The 19,594-nt window shown below is 36.5% G+C and overlaps 1 protein-coding gene across 1 annotated transcript in view; it reads left to right on the top strand.

Moving 5' to 3' along the window:
• LOC126974164 (bromodomain-containing protein homolog) overlaps positions 1 to 19,594 on the top strand; it is a 40,619-nt gene that overhangs the window by 13,842 nt on the left and 7,183 nt on the right. Inside the window, exons 9-21 of the mRNA XM_050821598.1 lie at positions 245 to 331; positions 1,169 to 1,388; positions 2,356 to 2,452; positions 3,474 to 3,651; positions 4,858 to 5,021; positions 6,958 to 7,175; positions 7,757 to 7,839; positions 8,327 to 8,459; positions 9,716 to 9,838; positions 10,272 to 10,367; positions 11,201 to 11,324; positions 12,608 to 12,709; positions 17,109 to 17,216. Of these exons, the coding sequence (XP_050677555.1) occupies positions 245 to 331; positions 1,169 to 1,388; positions 2,356 to 2,452; positions 3,474 to 3,651; positions 4,858 to 5,021; positions 6,958 to 7,175; positions 7,757 to 7,839; positions 8,327 to 8,459; positions 9,716 to 9,838; positions 10,272 to 10,367; positions 11,201 to 11,324; positions 12,608 to 12,709; positions 17,109 to 17,216 (1,733 nt within the window). The remainder of the gene's footprint in view (positions 1 to 244; positions 332 to 1,168; positions 1,389 to 2,355; positions 2,453 to 3,473; positions 3,652 to 4,857; positions 5,022 to 6,957; positions 7,176 to 7,756; positions 7,840 to 8,326; positions 8,460 to 9,715; positions 9,839 to 10,271; positions 10,368 to 11,200; positions 11,325 to 12,607; positions 12,710 to 17,108; positions 17,217 to 19,594) is intronic.

Here is a 19,594-nt window from a genome sequence, read left to right on the forward strand (position 1 = left end):
GCCAAAAACCTTGTTTAACTTTAAAGAAATGTGGTCGTTCAAAAAAGCTCGGCAGTGTTAACTATAACCAACAACAAGCATTAGCACCCTACAAATAAGACTTAAGGATATGTGTAACAGGATTAAGTAGTGTTCATAGCTCGACATGCTATACTTTCACCACAAAACTTGTGAAAAAACACTATGTTTGCGTGTTTTCTGCTTACTCTTCGCCTTATTTAGTTGTATGTAAATGTTGTCACAGGAGCGACGTGTTTTGGAGTCGGAGAGTGATACCAAGTCGAATGATCTGTCGGCAATAAGGCAGAAGGGGAGAGATAAAATAAAACAGGTAACAATTTTTTGATTTAGATTCAATTTAAATTTTATAATAATATAATATTATTACTTTATAATAATAATACAATAAATTATTTATGGTATGTGTGGTAAGTATGTACTCAATAACTTTTACTATGTTTTTACTTATTGATTTACATTTTTTTTACTTACTCGTGTAAGGCATTTAGTAATTGACGTTTGTGTATTGTGTTGCATCACTTTGCATATGTTGTGATTGAAATGATTTGTAAAACTAATTTGAAAATAAGAATCTGTAATATCATTCAGTTTTGAAAAGAGGAACCTTAGAGTTTCTTGCTCGTTCTTCTCTACAGAAATATGCCTTCCGAACGAGCTGTAAAAAAATTTAGATATTTCAAGTTTAATGCAATTTACCTACGAAATATTTTTTTTTGTTTGTTTGAAATTAATATATACGTCATAAAATTAACGAACCCACCCATTTATGTATATACCTAAGAACATGTCCATCAAATCAGCTCTCAATAAAGCAAAAAACTGCATTCAAATCCGTCAAGCAGTTGCTTAAGTAAGCAACTACTAAAAAACCCGACGGAAAAAGATGTTAAATACATATTTAAATGCCGTTTTACGGGTTTTTAAATGCCGTTTTTTTTTATACAAAAAGGCACTTCAATTTTATTTATACTAAGTAGTTTGAAAAACAAAGTTTATTTTTACTCACACTGCTCATAGCTCTCTCAAAAGCTGGCTTCCTTAATCAATAGAATCTTATCCATTTGAAAATAATAGTAACAAATAGCTAGGGAAAACAATATTGGAGAGTCAAATTGAAATGTGACTTAAAATGATTATGTAACTACAGGCTCGCCGCGTATTAGCCTTGAAGCGTACATGGGCTCCCGTTGTCCTTGTACCGACGTTACCCGCGGAGCGTGTTGCGGAGATAGCCCAGCTGGCACACGGAACACCGTCCGCCAGGGCTCAGCTGATGAAGAGGCTCCTCGCTTACTGGACCCTCAAGAGGCACAGCAGAAACGGTGTGCCGCTGTTGAGGAGGCTCCAGAGTTTGACAAGTCACCATGGTAAGTGATGCCTAGTATTTTCTTCGATTAACGCGAGTGTTACACATTTAAATAAAACACATTTGAATGATTAAAATGCGTGTAATTGTAACTGTGTTTTACATTAGATTTTTATGTAAAAGTTAGATTTTTGACCCGACGTTTCCGAGACCTTTCCAGGTCACGTTTTCAGGGGAACAAAAAACGGGAAGGGGTTAATAAAAATGTAACATTGACGCAAAAATCTAATGTAAAAGCACTCAATTAAACGGGTTTTAATCCTTTAAAAAAGTTTAATTTAATTGATGCTTATTGAATTTGTACATTTTGAAGCTAGTTCGCTTGATTGGTTACGCCCAAGCTAGTATTTATTTATTCGGAAACTCAACAATCACACAGCAATACATAAACTTCTTACAAAATATTAAAAAATATATCTAAATGTACAGATTAACAGAGAACTTACACGGTTACACAACATTCAATAGCTGTTATCTTTCTTACTATATTATATGTATAACTTGGGTTACCGACTACATTTAATAATGTTATTAAAATTGAAATGTAACAAGTGTTACCTATAAAATTATGGACAGTACAATACAAGATTATTTACGTCTAATGCAGTTTAGAACATTTATGTTTCGAACCCATCTGCACCAATGTTGAAGTCTTTTATGTATTTTATGTAGGTAATTATCATATTCTTTTGACATTCGCTCTATTGGAGAACTATTACTGAGGTTTGTATTTACTTTCATTAGTGATCGAAATGGATGTTGTCTTCGAGAGGTACTTCGAGGTACATGCTTCCTTGCTTTCCTTGTCTCATCACAAACCCCAGTATGATCTCCGACTGATCTCTGGAATTCCATTGACGTGTTGTTGGGAATATGACCGGCGGTGATCACTTACCGATCAGGTGACCCGTAAACTTGTTAATCTCACAAATAAGAGTTGGACTTATTTATAATAATGTAATTTTTAGGGACTCGAGGGATTCAAGACGGAACAGTAAATGTTCGTGAACTCTGCAACCAACTGAAATACTGGCAAAGGATACGACAGGACTTGGAGAGAGCGAGGTGTGTATGTCTTAGTATAGATGTGCCTAAATAAAATATTTTGTTGTACAATATTCCATATTCTAAATAACGCGATTTCTTTGCGTTATTGAGAATTTGGTCCAAATAAGTTGTTAAGGTGTTTGATGGTTTAGAGTTGCGAAGAGTATTGCAGAGGATTAGCTTGCACTGTTGTGCAAGGTAAAAAGAGCAAGACTTTTTTAAGAAATGCCCAGATCATCTATTTATTTTCTCCACGATGTTTTACTTGTATTTAGAACAAAATTAAGCGCGCTCTTTTATATTAAACCTTCTATGTTATTTCTATCATTGAAAGCAAATTTTGGTTTTTAAAAACTGTTTAAGTACTTATATGCTGTTATTATGTTATAAGTATAGTTTAGTTTCCATGTGTTTCAAAACCATTTCAACCTTTCACCACGTGTGTACATTGTTCAGCTGATGGTACACAAACACGAATAATATTTTCGCATGCTAATCGCAACATCCGATGCGAGTGTCGTTTAACTTAGAGATGTTGAGTTTCACTTCTAATATCATCATCATCATCAGCCGGAAGACGTCCACTGTTGGACAAAGGCCTACCCCAAAGATTTCCACGACGATTGGTCCTGCGCTGCCCTCATCCAACGTATTCTGGCGATCTAGACCACCGAGGTCCATCTTATAGCCGACTGGTTAGCGATCCTACCTTCTAAGCTAGAGGTCCCGGGTTTGAATCCCGGTAGGTGCAAGCATTATATGATGGATATGGATGTTTGTTTCTGAGTCATGGATGTTTATATGTATTTATGTATGTTTAAGTAAGTATATTGTATTAAATATATCGTTGTCTTGCAACCCATAACACAGGCTATATATGCCTAATTTGTGGCAAGATAATTTGTGTAAAAAGTGTGTCCATATTATTATTATTATCATCTTATCCCTATCAACACTACGTCTTCCGGTACGGGGTCGCCATTCGAGGACCTTACTTCTTATCTTCACATACATGACATACAAAGATATTTTTTTAAAGGTTGTTATGCGAACTTGTACGCAAGCGTGAGCGTCTAAAGGCAGAATATACGCGTGTTTGGGAGCGGTGCGTGTTACACACGCTGCGTCCTGACCGCGCCGCACTACACAAACTGCTGCGTCACTTGCGGCAGAAAGATGCCAGCGACATCTTCAGCGAACCCGTCGACACTACCGAGGTAATACTTTAATATGTGCAACGTGCATGTCAATTCGTCTAGTCCAAAGGGGTAAAGTCAATCAATTGAAAAAGACTACCAACGCTGGGAATTCTTAGGATTGAATCGCTTTGGAAGGTAACACAGATTGAATTGACGAAAATAGATTCTTTATATTTTGAATCGTAATACGAACGTTACCTTCCATAATCGCAACTAATACTTTTTTCCTTTTTATCCGTACGGAAATATTTGTAACATGTACGTGAGCTCCCTATAACGTATTCCGTTCAATGTTATAGGGAAAGTCGGATCGTAAAACAAATGCGTGTCTGCCGTCGCTTGGCTTCTGTTATCAAAACCTATTATTATTGTCTATGTATGATACATTAGTATTCTCAACGCACGCCCCAGGATTTGTATAGGATTTTTTTTTGATATCTTGGGTAAAGGTCATTTTTCTTAGGGATATAATATTTTTAAATACAGTCAGCCCCTGTTACTTAATACTGAAGCTTTATATGTAGATGTAACTATTTTTAAAATCAATCACATCCTTTCTCTTTCTAGTATAAGTTTAATTGAGCAAAAAGGCATGCAAGATCTGCAGTAACCTTAAAGCAATTTGACTGTCGCTGTAATTTCTAGTTTATGTGGTCCATTTTGTTTTTTGACAATGAGCGTCTCTGGCATTTGTGCCAGAGCATAACTGGCATAACCTTAGGGCAGTTATCTTTCATCCGGGAGGTGCCGGATCCAATGTTTCTGCATTTTGCAATTCATATGTGCGGACTTTACGTCAAAATGCCAAATGTCAACCGCTTCATATTGAGGCCTGGCATAACACAACGGCGCGTTTTGCGAGATTAGCCTCGCACAGCCACTTTCATTACCAGATGTAATATTACCGAAGCGATACTACTTCAGGACACTCAAGCTTAGAACAAAGTACCCACCTTTTAGTCCGGCTATGCATTTCTTAATGTCCATGGGTGGTTGCTTTATCGCTTCCCATCACGTGAGATTTCTTGCCTTTAGCCCCCTCTTAAATAAAAAATCACCTTTATTCATCGCTCCTTCGGTAATGAAAGTAATGGTAAAGGTACACACTCACCGAGTGCTGTTTTCACACTAAAATAAGCGCACAATACACTACCTAATACCGACTTAACATGCATCCTGATATTCGAAAGAAACCGCAAATTATGAATTTATTTTTGTCTCCAGGTACCAGACTATAGTTCCGTTGTAAAACACCCCATGGACCTCAGTACTATGGGGAAGAAGCTAGATAAAGGATTGTACAAGACCATTGATGATGTAGAAGCGGACTTCCAGCTCATGATTGACAACTGTCTCGCCTACAACAATAAGGACACGGTCTTCTATAAGTATGATTATGATTTTCTTGTAGAGTTTTCTATCTCAAAGTCTCGTAATGACGTTAATTGTGTTCTTTTATGACAATAAGGGACGAAAGGAGCAGGATGTCCAGCTGATGCTCATTGATACGCGCTGCCCATTACAATGCAGTGTCGCTCAGGATTCTTGAAAATCCCAAAATTTCTGAGCGGCACTATAACTGTGTTAGTCACCTTGAGGCATAAGATGTTAAGTCTCATTTGCCCAGTAATTTGACTAGCTACCGCGCCCTTCAGGCTAGCCAGCATTCTGTGCAAAGAAGCCTCACTGGTGGTTCCCACTGACCTCCCAGTGGTTGAGTGCTTCGCCAAGAATCGGAGTGCTGGGTCTCAATATTTCACGTGTGTCATCCATAGTCCAAGCCGACACACAGCCACAGACTAGCGTTATATTATGACACAGAGCAACTAAGGGGTGCGGTAATGAAGGAGAGTGGCGTCCCCCAACCTGCCCACACCGATAACGTCATACTGATTAATTTCATTGCGAATGGAATTGATATTTAGGCGTGTCACCTACATGAAAGCGTTTGGTGTTCTCATACTACCTAACTAGTAACATGATCTACCATTTATCGAAACGTGTAATCGATATAAACTGCCCCATCACCATTTACTCACCCAGTTTGATGAGGACAGTGAGAAATGCACTTAAGCTAATTACCGCTTTGAACAAATTGTAACTAGTATTTTATTTTCAACCTACCTTCAATAACTATTATTATTAGGATTAACTTATTGCCTATGCCATCTATAACAATTTAATGATTGCTTAATACTAAGCTAAACATTTTGAATATTCTACTAAGCAAGTGTTACCTACCTCTCCAAAGATACACATTAAAACATCAACTACCTGATTATTATTCTTAGTTCTATAAATCTCTGATGTTAAAACAATCATTGACTACATCGTTTCTATAACGCAATGTCACCCTGGAAATGTACTAAATTTAAGATTATGTTATTTCTGTGACTGTGTCAAACTGTGAACTTTTAAGATGAATGAAGAGTGACTAAACATAAACGTATCAAATAAGTGTTGTAATGTTGCAACTGTCTGTAACCTGTGTTGTAAATGTTTGTTTGTCAACATCTTATAGAAACTGACAATCCTTGCATATTTTAAGCAACTAAACGTCCAACAGTATTGTGGGAATTTAGAGGCAGAAGAAAGAACCCACTAGCACAATACCGTTAGTTATCTTTAATCTACTACATAATAGACCGAAGGCTACAAGCGAATATAGGCGATGAAGTTATACTTACTATCATTATAATCAAGTGTTCGTTTTCTACTTTTTTTCATTAAAAGTAGAACTACACTTATTCTTTTTATTATTTTTATTATGTCATCATTGTTTAGCACAGTAACTGCTATCTCCAGTATGTTATAATCTAGACGCGCTGTGGAAGACATGGCGTTTTTACTAGTACAAACACACATTCATAATATTATATAGTACACACCGGGCTTGAATGTAATATCACATAGATAAATCTTAGCACACATTGCAAAATTAATTCTACGCATTCCGCGTACTGTACCTTAACTGAGAAGCACACCGGAATTCGAGAAAACAATATGAAACATAAGCGTGAATTTTAGTCTCCCGTGGCTTGATTTTCCGATGGAAATACGCCCGTGCAGCTAGATCGGGACGCTGATCGTGTAGCTCGGAAGTAGGAAGCGTGAAGGCAGGCCATAGGGACCTGTGGGTGCTTGCGCTTACGTAACGAACGACTCACATATTGCGGTGATGTACCCGCACTTCCTTTATTACAGGACGTTACGTAACGTAATTAGAACAAGAATCAAGTACCAAATATTCTTCTTGAGTATCGTCAGTGTCTGCAGTCATACTGTATAATATATAATGTCTTTTCAATTCAAACTCACTTTCAGGGCTGGTATAAAAATGCGCGAACAATGCAAGCCCATTTTCCGGCAAGCTCGACGTGACGTGCGCGAAGCGGGAATGGCCGAACTGTGCGGGGGCGTGGCTAGTGAGAAGGAAGCGTCGCCCGAGGGAACCCCGCCCCCCGGGAGACGAGGTCGGAGTGTTGACCCGCGTCGCTCACGTCAAAGCAGTAGCGAGAGTGAACGGAACGTCACAGTTCAGGGTAAGGGACATTTCATTTTAAACTTTAGCTGTAAAGAGAAAAGTTAAAAATAATACACTACACAAAATATTGATAAAAAAAACTAATAAATTCAAATTCAAATATTTTTATTAAAAATAGGCTTTAAAATAATTTATTGAACGTCAAAAACTACCACCCATTCAAAAGAGACTGCCTCAGACCTGAGAAGAATGGGCACAAGAAACTCAGTGGGCTTTTTTTTTTAAATAAAATATGGAATACAATGTGATATCATACAATAAACATTTATAATTAAAGAGCCTGAGGGTGTTCGCTTTATTCCCAGTCCGTGGTGTCATTAAGAAAATCGTTTATGCTATAATAACCCCTTTCCCACACAAACGTTTTTTAACAATTCTTTTAAATTTCGTAACACATTGTTGTTTGGGATCATATTGTAGAAGCATATACATCGCCCTACAAAAGACTTACTAACCCGACCCAATCGAGTAGCAGGCATAACAAGTTTATGTTTGTTCCTAGTGTTAACATTATGAATGTCACAGTTTCTAGAAAATTCCTCAATGTGCTTAAATAATAATAGATGTTTCTTTCAACAGAGGCACGCATCGAGCGCGGCGCATCTGCAACCCGGAGTGAGAGACGTGCCGCTAGTGTCCATAGAGCTTCCGAAGATGATACTGTAAGTGCTCGATATACTTTGAATTATTTCCTTTAATAACCTGGCTGCAACAACGCGATTCTGCGATCTACTATCTACACGTAAAAATTAAAAATCCTTTAACAAAAAGTGCTTAAAAACTAGAGGTGTCTCCATTTCAGCTTATCGCCGGTGTTGGGAAGCACCGATCTTTTACCTCTATTAATGACAAAGTTTATTAAAATTATATACTCAAAAGTTATTAGTAAAGGTTAACGGACAAAAAGAAAGACATGATTCAGAGAAGAGGGGTAGTAGGACATGGTCAGGAGTGTACTGAGGTGAGTTCAGAAGGGAAATTTGTAGTTTTAGTATGTGTGGGTACATCTCTCGAACTTTTTCCATCTTCCTGAATCAAAAGCTTATATAAAATTACTTAGACATAGTAGTAATGTTTCTAGAAAATAAATAATTTTACAAATTACTTTTATGAAATAAACGAAAATTCATTTTTACAATTTTTTTTCAGCGTGATTCTCCCGTGGTGAAGAGTAAAGTGAACTGTAACTGGTGGAGAGGGCGGGGCAGGGGTCGCGGAAGGCGTGGCCGGAGGGGGAGGGGCCGAGCCGCTCCGGCCGTGGCGAGAGATGTGCGGGATAATGGTACTTGATACAAACAGTATTAGAACTATTATTGATTGTTGAAACAAACATTATGCTAAGTTAAGTATGTATTAATACGAATAATCTCGCATCATCCATTAATTTTGGTTCCGACAAAATTTGTATGTTTAAAAGTCCCAGTAGTAATTGAGTTCATTTAAGCGGGTTCTTATGATGATATGGACTGTCCTTCGCTTTTATCACAAATCGGTTTGCATGGGCCTGCCTTCAATTGTCGGTTTAGTACTTTTTCCCCAATGCACATTAAATTCCACCACAATAATTATGGCTTAAACTCTCCTCTACAGCTAATGTTACAATTATATAATTGTATTTTTAATATAGATGAAAACATTGATATCTTCTTTTCAAACTTTCTAAATTTTAAAAAAACAAATTTATATTGCTCTCCAAAATTTATAGATTTTAGATTTTAAAATACCTATCACATGTATTTCGTATATTTATGTTGTGCCTACCTACTTAAGTACATTTAAACTATTTTATTATATTTGTTTAATTCTTACTGCATAAGTTAATATCCCGCATCGACATTAAGTTTTGGTACAAAGTAACCCACTTAACATCAAATGGTATAACATCTACTTTTTTTTAACAATACCGTTTTTTGAATTTATGAATGTCTCCATAGTAAGTGATCTCTGCTGCCCAAGTTTTAATGGATGGTTATATAATAGTGTGTATATAGTAGTAATAATAATATTTTTTTTTCTACTATTTTTTTTGTAACAGGAATAGTAGTAGAACTACAAGTACCATTGATTAAGTTCCAAGACATTTGACGGACTTATATTCTCCATTATTATCTATACTAATATTATAAAGCTGCAGTGTTTGTTTGTTTGAACGAGCTAATCTCTGGTACTACTGGTCCGATTTGAATGATTCTTTCAGTGTTGGGTAGTCCATTTATCGAGGAAGGCTATAGGCTATGTTTTTTTTTCAAAATTAGGGATCCGTAATAAAATTGCTATTTTGTAACACAAGTTGTAAAATCGAAAACCTATTTTTGCGTCCGCTGCAAAAACTATTGACAATAGAACAAAATGATGTACAGGCTATAATATAGGCAATATTTTATCTCGGTATTTCCACGCAAACGAGAAAAACGCGGGTGAAACCGCGGGGCACAGCTAGTTAGAAAATAAAATGATTGTAGAACCAGTGTTATTAGTTCTAATACCGGTTGTCCTATTTCAATTATAATGCTAACTCTATTATAATTATTATTAAAGACACGGCAACATCGGATTCAGAAACAGTGGCTGTTTTGTCGAAGAGGACCGAGCGCACCCAGAAGTTGGCAACACCTGACAAATCACCCAGCAAAATGTCCGATTCTACAGCTGCCTCCCCCGGTATGTTAAAAATGACTCGGTTTGATCTAAATGAATGTAATTAGTAATAAGATTTCAATGTTTGTTTGTAACGAGTAACAAAACAATCAAAAATTTTAAAATAAATTATTAACTTTTATGTTTTTTTATAACAATAAGAGACGAGACGAGCAGGATGTTCAGCTGATGGTAATTGATACGCAGAGCACCGCTCAGGATTCTTGAAGAACCCAATAATTCTGAACGGCATTACAATTGCGCTCGTCACCTTGAGACATAAGATGAAAAGTCTCATTTGTCCAGTAATTTCAGTAGCTACGGCGCCCTTCAGACCGAAACACAGTAATGCTTACACATAACTGCTTCACGGCAGAAAAAGGCGCCGTTGTGGTACCCATAATCTAGCCTCTCACGTATGTTTTCCCAATGTGAATAATATTATTTCTCTTGTCAGGTCTCAGCCTGCTCGGCGGTCTCCGGAAGTCGACCTTGTTGGTACCACCGTCCACGATCTCGTCTTCAACGCCGCCGAAGAGCTTCGGATCTGACGGTATTTTTCTATTACTTTCTCTTGAAGGGGTTTTTGTCCGTACAGTCAGAGCTAACGACACTAACAGCAATACTTTATAACCTTATAGTAATTACTTGTTCATACAATGTTCTTTTGAACCTAATCTAATGAAAATCGTCGATCATTGCCGGAAGAAACTTGTGTCTTCTATAGAGTCCTCTCTTGACAACAAACGTATTTGCAACAAACACAATATTTATATAATGATACAGAAGAAACACAAATAAAACAGATTAGATGATAATTAATACACATTTATGTCGCATTTAGTGGCGTCGGGGTTAAATTTAACAAGGTTGACTTTACCCCCAGAAGACACAAGCTTTTTGACCTAATCCCTGCCGCCGAATTCACCTTCGCACGACTTGCCACAAACTTGGATGTCATCTTCATCACCTGGATATCTGGCACTCCTGTACATTGAGGTTTTCAAAGAACTTTCTTCAACATACAACCAAACTAAAAGTATTTTTATTAATTAGGCACTTCACATAGTACATAATTATAAATACTATTACAAACATAAAGTTAACATTATCTATTATGCATTGACCAATATCAATTTAATGTTAGCGTTTTATAATGAAGTCAAAATTAATGTAACTTAGTGTTTAGCTGGTAGTTTGACTTTAAAGTATATTAGTATTTTATTGTTAAGTAAGCCACAAGATTCTTTGAATAGATTAGATATTTGAGTATGGAATAGGCTATTAATACTATTGAATCTTTTGTGAGCCAGATATAACAAGTGAATAATACCTTGTATAAGATTAATAAATATTTAAAATGTAATTAACAATGAATAATTCCAGCAACACTGCCTACACTGTCGGATAATCTAGCTTCAGTCCAGGAGCAGACTCCACGGAAGAAAGGCCGAGGCAGACCCAGGAAGCAGGACAAAGTTAAGGCTGCCTCCTCACCAGATCTGTTCAGGTATGTGCATCTAACTTACAAAGGGCGATCACTTTCACATACCACATTAGAAACACAGAAATGTTATATAAATCCAAAATACCTATTGTTTACGATTATTGTTACCATGTTGAGTTACTTGATCTATTACATATTTATTGAAGTAGCCGTTACTTTGCGGAAATCCATAATCATACAAATGATTTGAGTTTTCTTTATTGTTAATTCCGCCAATATTTGTCTTTAAACAATTCGACACGTATTTTGCCTCTACACGAGGCATCCTCAGGAAGTGTTGTCTCGCCAGATTTTGGCGAATTAACACTAAAGAAAACTCAAATCATTTGTATAATTATGGATTTCCGCAAAGCAACGCCTACTTCAATAAATTTTTAATATCATTCAGTGATATCATTCGCACGATAAGTGCGACACGAAAAACGATTCGAACGGTGCAGTGTAGCGTGGATACAGAGAGTGGCAACACTAAAAAGTAATAACCTAAATACATTCTTTATGTTATCAAACGGTTGGGTTTTTTCTCCCGGACACTGCAAACAGGATTCTTGTGTGAATGTAGGTATACAGGCTCGCGACTAACTATCACGCTTTATAAGCTCACCAACAAAATGAGATCCTGCCAAAAAAAGGAATGTTGTTGTGTAACTCTTCTTCTTCTTCTTTACGTGCGTCTCCGACTAGCGAAGGTTGCCAGTCAGCTTTGTAATTTTAAGTTTTTGGTCTTCGATAGGCGAAAAAGTTCTGCCGCACTCGTGTATCCTGTTCACTGTTGGATATTGCGCAGCTTAGACTTTTCTCTGCGACCTACGCCTCTTTTTCCGGCAACTTTTCCCACCATGATGAGATGTAAGAGTTCGTACCACTCGTGCCCCAAATATGCGACTTTCCTCATCTTGATGGTTTGCATGAGTTCGCGTTTTTGACTGACGCGGCGCAGATCTTCCACATTCGTGATCTTGTCAGTCCAACTAATGGCCAACATACGTCTATATGGCCACATTTCAAAAGCTTCTATACTTTTCCTGAGGTCTTCTTTAATAGTCCACGCCTCACATCCGTATAGAAGTATGGGCCAGATGTAACAGCGCAGTAAACGAGTGCGCAAGGAAATCTTAAGACCGCGGTTGCAGTGCAACTCATAAACAATAATATTTAGGTATTTTTAAGTGATTGACCTCACAACTGGTATTGTATATTTGTATACAATAGTGGAAATACAGACAGACAGCAAAGAACTACTTTGTTATATACTTTGCAGTGATAATATATTGTATCGTTCACAGATCAGCGCTGGCTGATAGTAAAACACCAGTGCCGGCCTCTTTCATGCAGTACCGCGGACCTCCCGGAGAAGTTGGCTCTGACAGTGACCTAGCCCTCTCAAGGTTCGTATATCCCTATGTCCTAATCATAATATGTTCCTATTATGAATATTATTCCCATCACTTTTAACGATTAAGAACCTGGTCACACCAAATGCTTAACGTGACGTGAGCACGCGTGTTTAGACCATGTCACGCCGAAAAAATCGAAAGTGGTTGTGTGGCGGTCCTCCAGAGCAACGTCACGCACACAGGTATCACTTCGTGCAGGTTATTCCGAATTCGCGAAATAATTTGTCAGAAGCCATTATGAGTATTTTCTCAGTCATGTATCCGGCATTCGTATGAAAAAAATTTCGAAGTGAAAACTTCTTTTGGCACACACATTTTTTCGTAGTTAGTAAATTAGACTGATCCGTCACGCTCTAAGGTGAAAGGCTGGATCGTGTGAACTCGGGACCGCCGAGTGTACCCGAGAGGGTACATTTCATATCATCGTCGTATCATTTCAGCAGTGTATTGTTAAAACCTAGATATGAATTTCTTCTATCTTTCGGTACTACAAGTTATACTTATTTTTTTTAATTGTAACAGATTATCGAATTTCTTATGCACTCAATTATTGCTCACAAAGGTGGTTAGGTCTGTGATATACAATATTCTGATATTGTTTATTCAGATGATAAAAGTTAGGTCACGATACTGCCCCGACAAAATAAACGCACGAAACGAAACCACTTTGGACGAGTTGGTATCATAGATGGCACTAGCAACGTTTACAACGCCTTGATCATATTTATTAAAAGTTTCATAGATTTTCATAGAATATATTTTTAATTCACAGTGACAGTAAATTAAATCAAATTAAAACAATATTATGTAATTTTTGAGGAGTGGTATGTTACTTATATAATATATCACTTATCTCACACATCAAGCTTCAATTTTAAAAGGATTAAAGATATAAGCCATTGCATTATCAGCGTTTATTATTTTCTGTGGACAAAATACAATTCGTGATTTTGATTATGTTTTGAAAAAATTAATAATGCGGATGCCATATTAATTATTATTATTAAACGAGGAATTAAAAAAGGACGGGGTTCCCAATTCGATTGGAAAGTTTTTTGTTATTTTATTTTTAACAGATTTACGTGATTATTTTTTAGTTTGATGGTATAGTTGCCATTTGTTCCCATAAAAATATCACATGCCACATATTTTGGCCCAGTAGTTTTCATTTAATGAACATTCAGATTTACGTGGACGATGTAATTTTATTTTGTGTACAGTTTTTACATCAAGTTTCATTTAGGTTGATAATAGATTCTTATTAGCCCGTGTCCTGATAAGTGGGTCTACCTGTCATTCATAGTCAGTGTGGTGTGCATTGGTTTTCTAGCAAGGTAAGCACTGAAGATCTATCTTGTCGTAGATCTGTGCTTTAGTCTGACAGTACTAGGTTTTGAGATGTACATATTATTGAAGTTTGTGTTTCGCATGTAGTTTCCGTACCATATGGTCAAGCTAATATTTTAGTTTGTGTCATTCAAGGTACAAGTATACCTTAAACTGCTCTCCTATTTTATCTCAATAGCTAAGTTTGCTTGTTTTTTTTAACAAAAAATATTTGTTATTAAAATTCTATAAAAGCTAAGATTACACATATTTTTATTTTTACCGCCATCTAGCGGTAAACACCCATACTGCAATCACTTACTGTTAAACCTAAAATTTCATGCATTTATGATATTGAATACATAATACCTATAATTTTATTATTGAAATTGATAATTTTAATACTATCCTATAACTTTTCTAGATATTATTATACCTGATAATACGAGGGCTGCACTAAAAGTATCGGTAATCAAGGAAGTGACACAACATTACTATTTAAAACCGTATTTATTGCTTTTCGAAGTATTCTCCGCGAAATTGGACACATTTTTCCATACGATGGAACCAATCATTGAAGCAACCATTCCATTCGGAAGTTGGGGTCTCCATAATGGCCGTTTTGTAGGCGTCCACAGCTTCTTCAGGTGATGAAAATCTCTGACCACGCAATTTATTCTTTATTTTAGTGAAAGTATAGATATCATTAGGGCTTAGGCCGGGGCTGTATGGCGGATGGTCTAATAATTCTATGTTTTCTTGCTCTAAAAACTTATTTGTTCTGTGCGCGGCGTGAGAACTTGCATTGTCGTGATGGAGGATGATGCGGCGGTTGCAGTTCTCTTTACGAAGTTCAGAAACGACCTGTGGCAAACAAATGCTAGCATACCATTCTGGTTTTGGAGACAAACGTGGCCACCATTTTTTTGCAACACTCCGTGAACGAACAATTTTTGTTGGCTTTAACTCATTTTCCAAAACCCAAACTCGTGACTGGTTTTTTGTTTCGGGTACGCGTATATCCAAGATTCGTCACCTGATACGATGTTGTATACAGCATTTGAGGATCCTGCGTGGAATCTTTCGAGAGTTCTGACGCACCAAGTAACGCGAGCCGCTTTTTGCTCTTCACAGAGCAAATGCGATATCCATTGAGAAAACAACTTTTTTACACCTAATTGTTCATGCAAGATTATTTGTATTTTACTCATGCCAATGTCTAAAGTTGCCTTAATTTCGCGGTATGTCACATGTCGATCTTCCTCAATCAGCTTACGCACAGCATCAACGTTTAATTTGGTGACTGCAGTTTTTGGACGACCTTGACGGGGATCATCGATAAATTGTGGTTTTGGATGGGGCTTCATCACTAAATGCAGAAATAATCCGGTCAACACACTGTTTTTGTGTTAAACCACTTTGAAAGTCATAATAAATCATCGCTCTAGAATTTTCTCGAGTCAATTCCATTTTCTCAACGATTAAACAAGTTTGAAAACACCTTGTGACAAGACCGAGAATCTTTTTTTAAATAAATAAATGGTATTCGATTTTTAAAACCAAGGAGTTTTCAACTAAAAAGATTTTAATATGACAGGAACAGTGGAAATATTCCATTTCCGATACTTTTAGTGCAGCCCTCGTATATATAAATTCACTTGCCACTTCTTTTGCCGGTTTTTTCGGGCTCTCACTTGTTTTGATTGCTCAATGAGTATACCTATTTACTCGAATGATACTCATGTAGACAAAAAACTGAAACAGCCATAAATTCCTAATATGGAGCGAGTGAGACAGATGTGGGGTCGGGACTCGGGAGTAATCGGTTTATCTCGCTACAATGCGTAAGTAGGCATGCCTACCTAGCCCCCCATACATTGCTGAATATCGTTTAACTGTGACCAATTCTTTTCTAAATAAGATGTATGAAATACTCGTTGCGTCGTATAGGCATTATCGGGACTGCCTACCGTACGAATTTAGTGTCTAGCGTAAGGAAATATTGAATGAGTCGGTGTTAAATAGATGTTTGGATATAGAATAACGGAACCAAATTAATCTTAATTTTTACTATATAGGTATTGAGTAACTGTATTTATTTATTTAATACTTTCAGAACGAGGTAGGCAATGCCTAAAGGCATATATGAAATGCACGCCCCTGTTCATAGCTAACAAACGTTCTTCTCGATATTTCATTATCTTACAAGAACCTGAAATAGAGTTCTAATAGCATATTTTTCGCAGTCGATTCATTTTTCCGTTCCTGTTTATTGGGATCAATATTTTTATTTCTATTTGCATGCTTGTATAAAGCTGAATAGCATACTATAAATATTTGTACTGTACCATCCTGTAATCAAACCTATTCAATGCAAATAAATTTTATCTTAAGTCGCGTTGCATAGTTAACCTGATGTAATCGATAAAATACCGTCTAGTTTACAGAACAACCTATTACAAGACACTAAAACGTAAAAAATATTAAAAAGTACGGATCAGCCTAACCTACGCTCTTCGAGTTGTGTCGCTAGTTAGTTGTGGGACGTCATTGAAACGCGGCAGCTGGCGTCAAACTGGTTTATTAGAACAAATTACTTTGGCTCGTTACATCTTCTCCTTAACATAATATTCAAGTGAATTTTAATAATTGCACCATACAAAATGTAAATTACTACTAAAATAAATAATTCTATCATTAATACTTAGTTTATTGGTATATAAACAGTAATGTATGATATTAGGTTACTACTAGGACTGGCTGTTTTAATGTTAGCACTAAGCTAACTGTTTCAGAATCCTTTATAGATGATTCATATTCTGGGTGTAGATAGTCTTGTATGCAATTGTTGATAATTAGGTATGAAAACACTCGTGTGATACTATATCTATAAACCCACACTCGTGTTTTAATACCCCTTATTACACAACAGTTGCATAAATAACTATTGTAACAAAAACATCATAGATATAATGGCTTGATTAATTACGGTGGTTTGGGCTCTATACAATGCAAACACCCAGTACATACCGCCAGTTAATATTAATTACATTATATGTTGTAGATCTTCGAGCAGTAGCAGTCTGTGGTCACACTCTTGTTCGTCGTGCACTCACTACGACGAAGACAACCCCTCTGACAGGACAGGATCACTGTCCTCTACGGACGCGGGGTAAAGTTACAACAACATTTATTCAATTAGGTCTCAAAATGACAGTAGTGTAGAACGGGTTGGTAATTTAAACGCACTTACGGCCGTTCACAATATTCAGTCTATGTTCTTGGCCTACTTGAGATAAAAATCGTAACTATCGTTGATTATTCTGTCGATAGAAGTTTGTATGGAAATTGCAAATCACGCGTCAAAATATAAGGCGATAAGAATGACTTATCAGGTATATTGGAACAGCTTCAGATTATAATAATAATCATATTTATTCAAGAGTTATAGATTACCCCCCTTATTCATAATGGTCCGCTAACTTTAAACAGCCGCTAAGGAGTGTTTTTCTCATTCTGACTTACGTCAATAGAAGAAGACAGAGTGAGAATCAGCAATGCTTTAAGTTAGCAGACTATTATATTCATAATAGGGGGTACATATTTTAATGTGTTAGTAACTTAAAAATATACCTTAAACTAATGTTATTACTTAAACTATAATCTTGATCCCATCCGGGTATATCCATCTTCTTCCACAACTCTCTATTTTTTGCTTTCTCTAGCCAGTTTTTACCTGCCACTGTAAGAAAGTCATCACTCCACCTCATTTTGAGTCTGCCTCGGTATCTGTTACCTGAGGGACCACTCCATGTTGTCGCTTTTAGAGTCCATCTTTGGTCTGGGAGCCCTAGCCACATGTTCTGCCCATTGCCATTTCATTTTTAATGCATGTTCAAGGACATCTGTCAGGTTTGTTTTTTTTTCTGATGGTTTTGTTGCGGATTTTATGCATCTTTCTGAGCCTCAAGATACTTCTGTCCATGGCATGTTGTGTTGTTAGTAACCGATGTTTAATTTTCTTTGTGTGCACCCATGTTTGGCTTGCGTATGTGAGGCATGGTAAGATACATCTATCCATTACCACCTTTTTTAACTCTAAGCTGAAGGATTCTTTTAATATTTCTTTATGTGACCAGAACTTGTTCCAAGAGTTTTTGATCCTTCTTTCTACTTCTTCTTCGTTACTATTAGAGTTAAAAGATATTTGCTTCGAAGATATACATAATCTTCTACAAATTGTATCTAATTTGAGTCTATTTCTATAGACTTATGATGGTAATTCGTTAAGATTTTCGTTTTACTGGTGTTCATATGACGCCAACTTTTTTGCTAGCATTATTCAAAGCTTGCATCATTTGCTCGAGTTCTGAAGCTGAGTTACCAAAGAGTGCTATGTCATCTGCAAATCTTAAGTGACTTAGGTACTTATTGCCAATCCATATGCCGTTGGCCTTCCAGTCTACTTGGGTCTACTTGTCTTACGTCTCTTTGTATTTTTATTTCTTCTCCTCTAGCTTCGAGGCGTATTGTACTCGTACTTTGTAAGTAAATATTTTTAATCACTTGTATATAGTAGTAGTCTATATTGATGCATGATGTCAATGCCTCCCATATAGAGCCATGAGTAATACTATCAAATGCTTTAAAGTAATCTACAAACCCTATATAGAGTGGTTGATTATATTCTTTGAATTTCTCTATCAGTTGTTCTATTGTTTGAATATGATCCATCGTGGAGAAACTGGAACGGAACCCGGCTTGTTCTATTGGTTGCATTCTGTCTATTTTTTCTGTTAATCTGCCCAAAAAGCAATGATGAGAAAAGCTTATATAAACTGGATAGAAGACTAATTGGCCTATAGTTGCCAATGTCTCTTGGATCTCCTATCTTATAGAGCAGTATAATTTCTGGCTTACACCATTGATGTGGAACTGTTCCCGATTCTACCACCATATTGAATAACCTCGTTAGGAAAGTGATAAGCAATGCAGCTCCTATCTTCAGGGCTTCATTACTGATTCTATCTGGGCCAGAGCTCTTTTCCAGTTTCAATTTTTAAGTATGTTTTAATATTTCTTTTTCTGTTATTTCTTCAGTTAGAGTTGAAGTTCTATTTTCGTTCTTACTCTCATTGGTAGTTTCATTTAACATATAATAATGTGGTGGTTTTTTATAAAGTTCTCTGTAGTAGGACGTTGCGCAATTTATTATGTCTTCTCTTGTTTGGATTTTCTTTTGAATCTGTTTGAGATCCTTGAATCCAACTTTTATGTGAGTTTAATTGTTTGTTGGCTTTTTAAGCACTTCTATAATTCAGCAAACTTTTCTCTAAGGTTGTCCGTCTGTAATTTTGATAGTCTCCTCTGATGGCTTTGTGGGTCTTTTTATATACCGATTTCAGTTCTTCTTTTAATTCTTTTGTTTTGATAGTAGCCGTCTTTAGTTCTGTTCTCTTCTTTATTAGTTCTAAGGTACTATTTTTGAATATTTTATGTTCTTTGATTGTTTTTTCTGTATAATAATATAAATAAATATATTATATAATT

This window comes from Leptidea sinapis, chromosome 31, assembly GCF_905404315.1.
Source record: "Leptidea sinapis chromosome 31, ilLepSina1.1, whole genome shotgun sequence".
Taxonomy (NCBI): Eukaryota; Metazoa; Arthropoda; class Insecta; order Lepidoptera; family Pieridae; genus Leptidea; species Leptidea sinapis.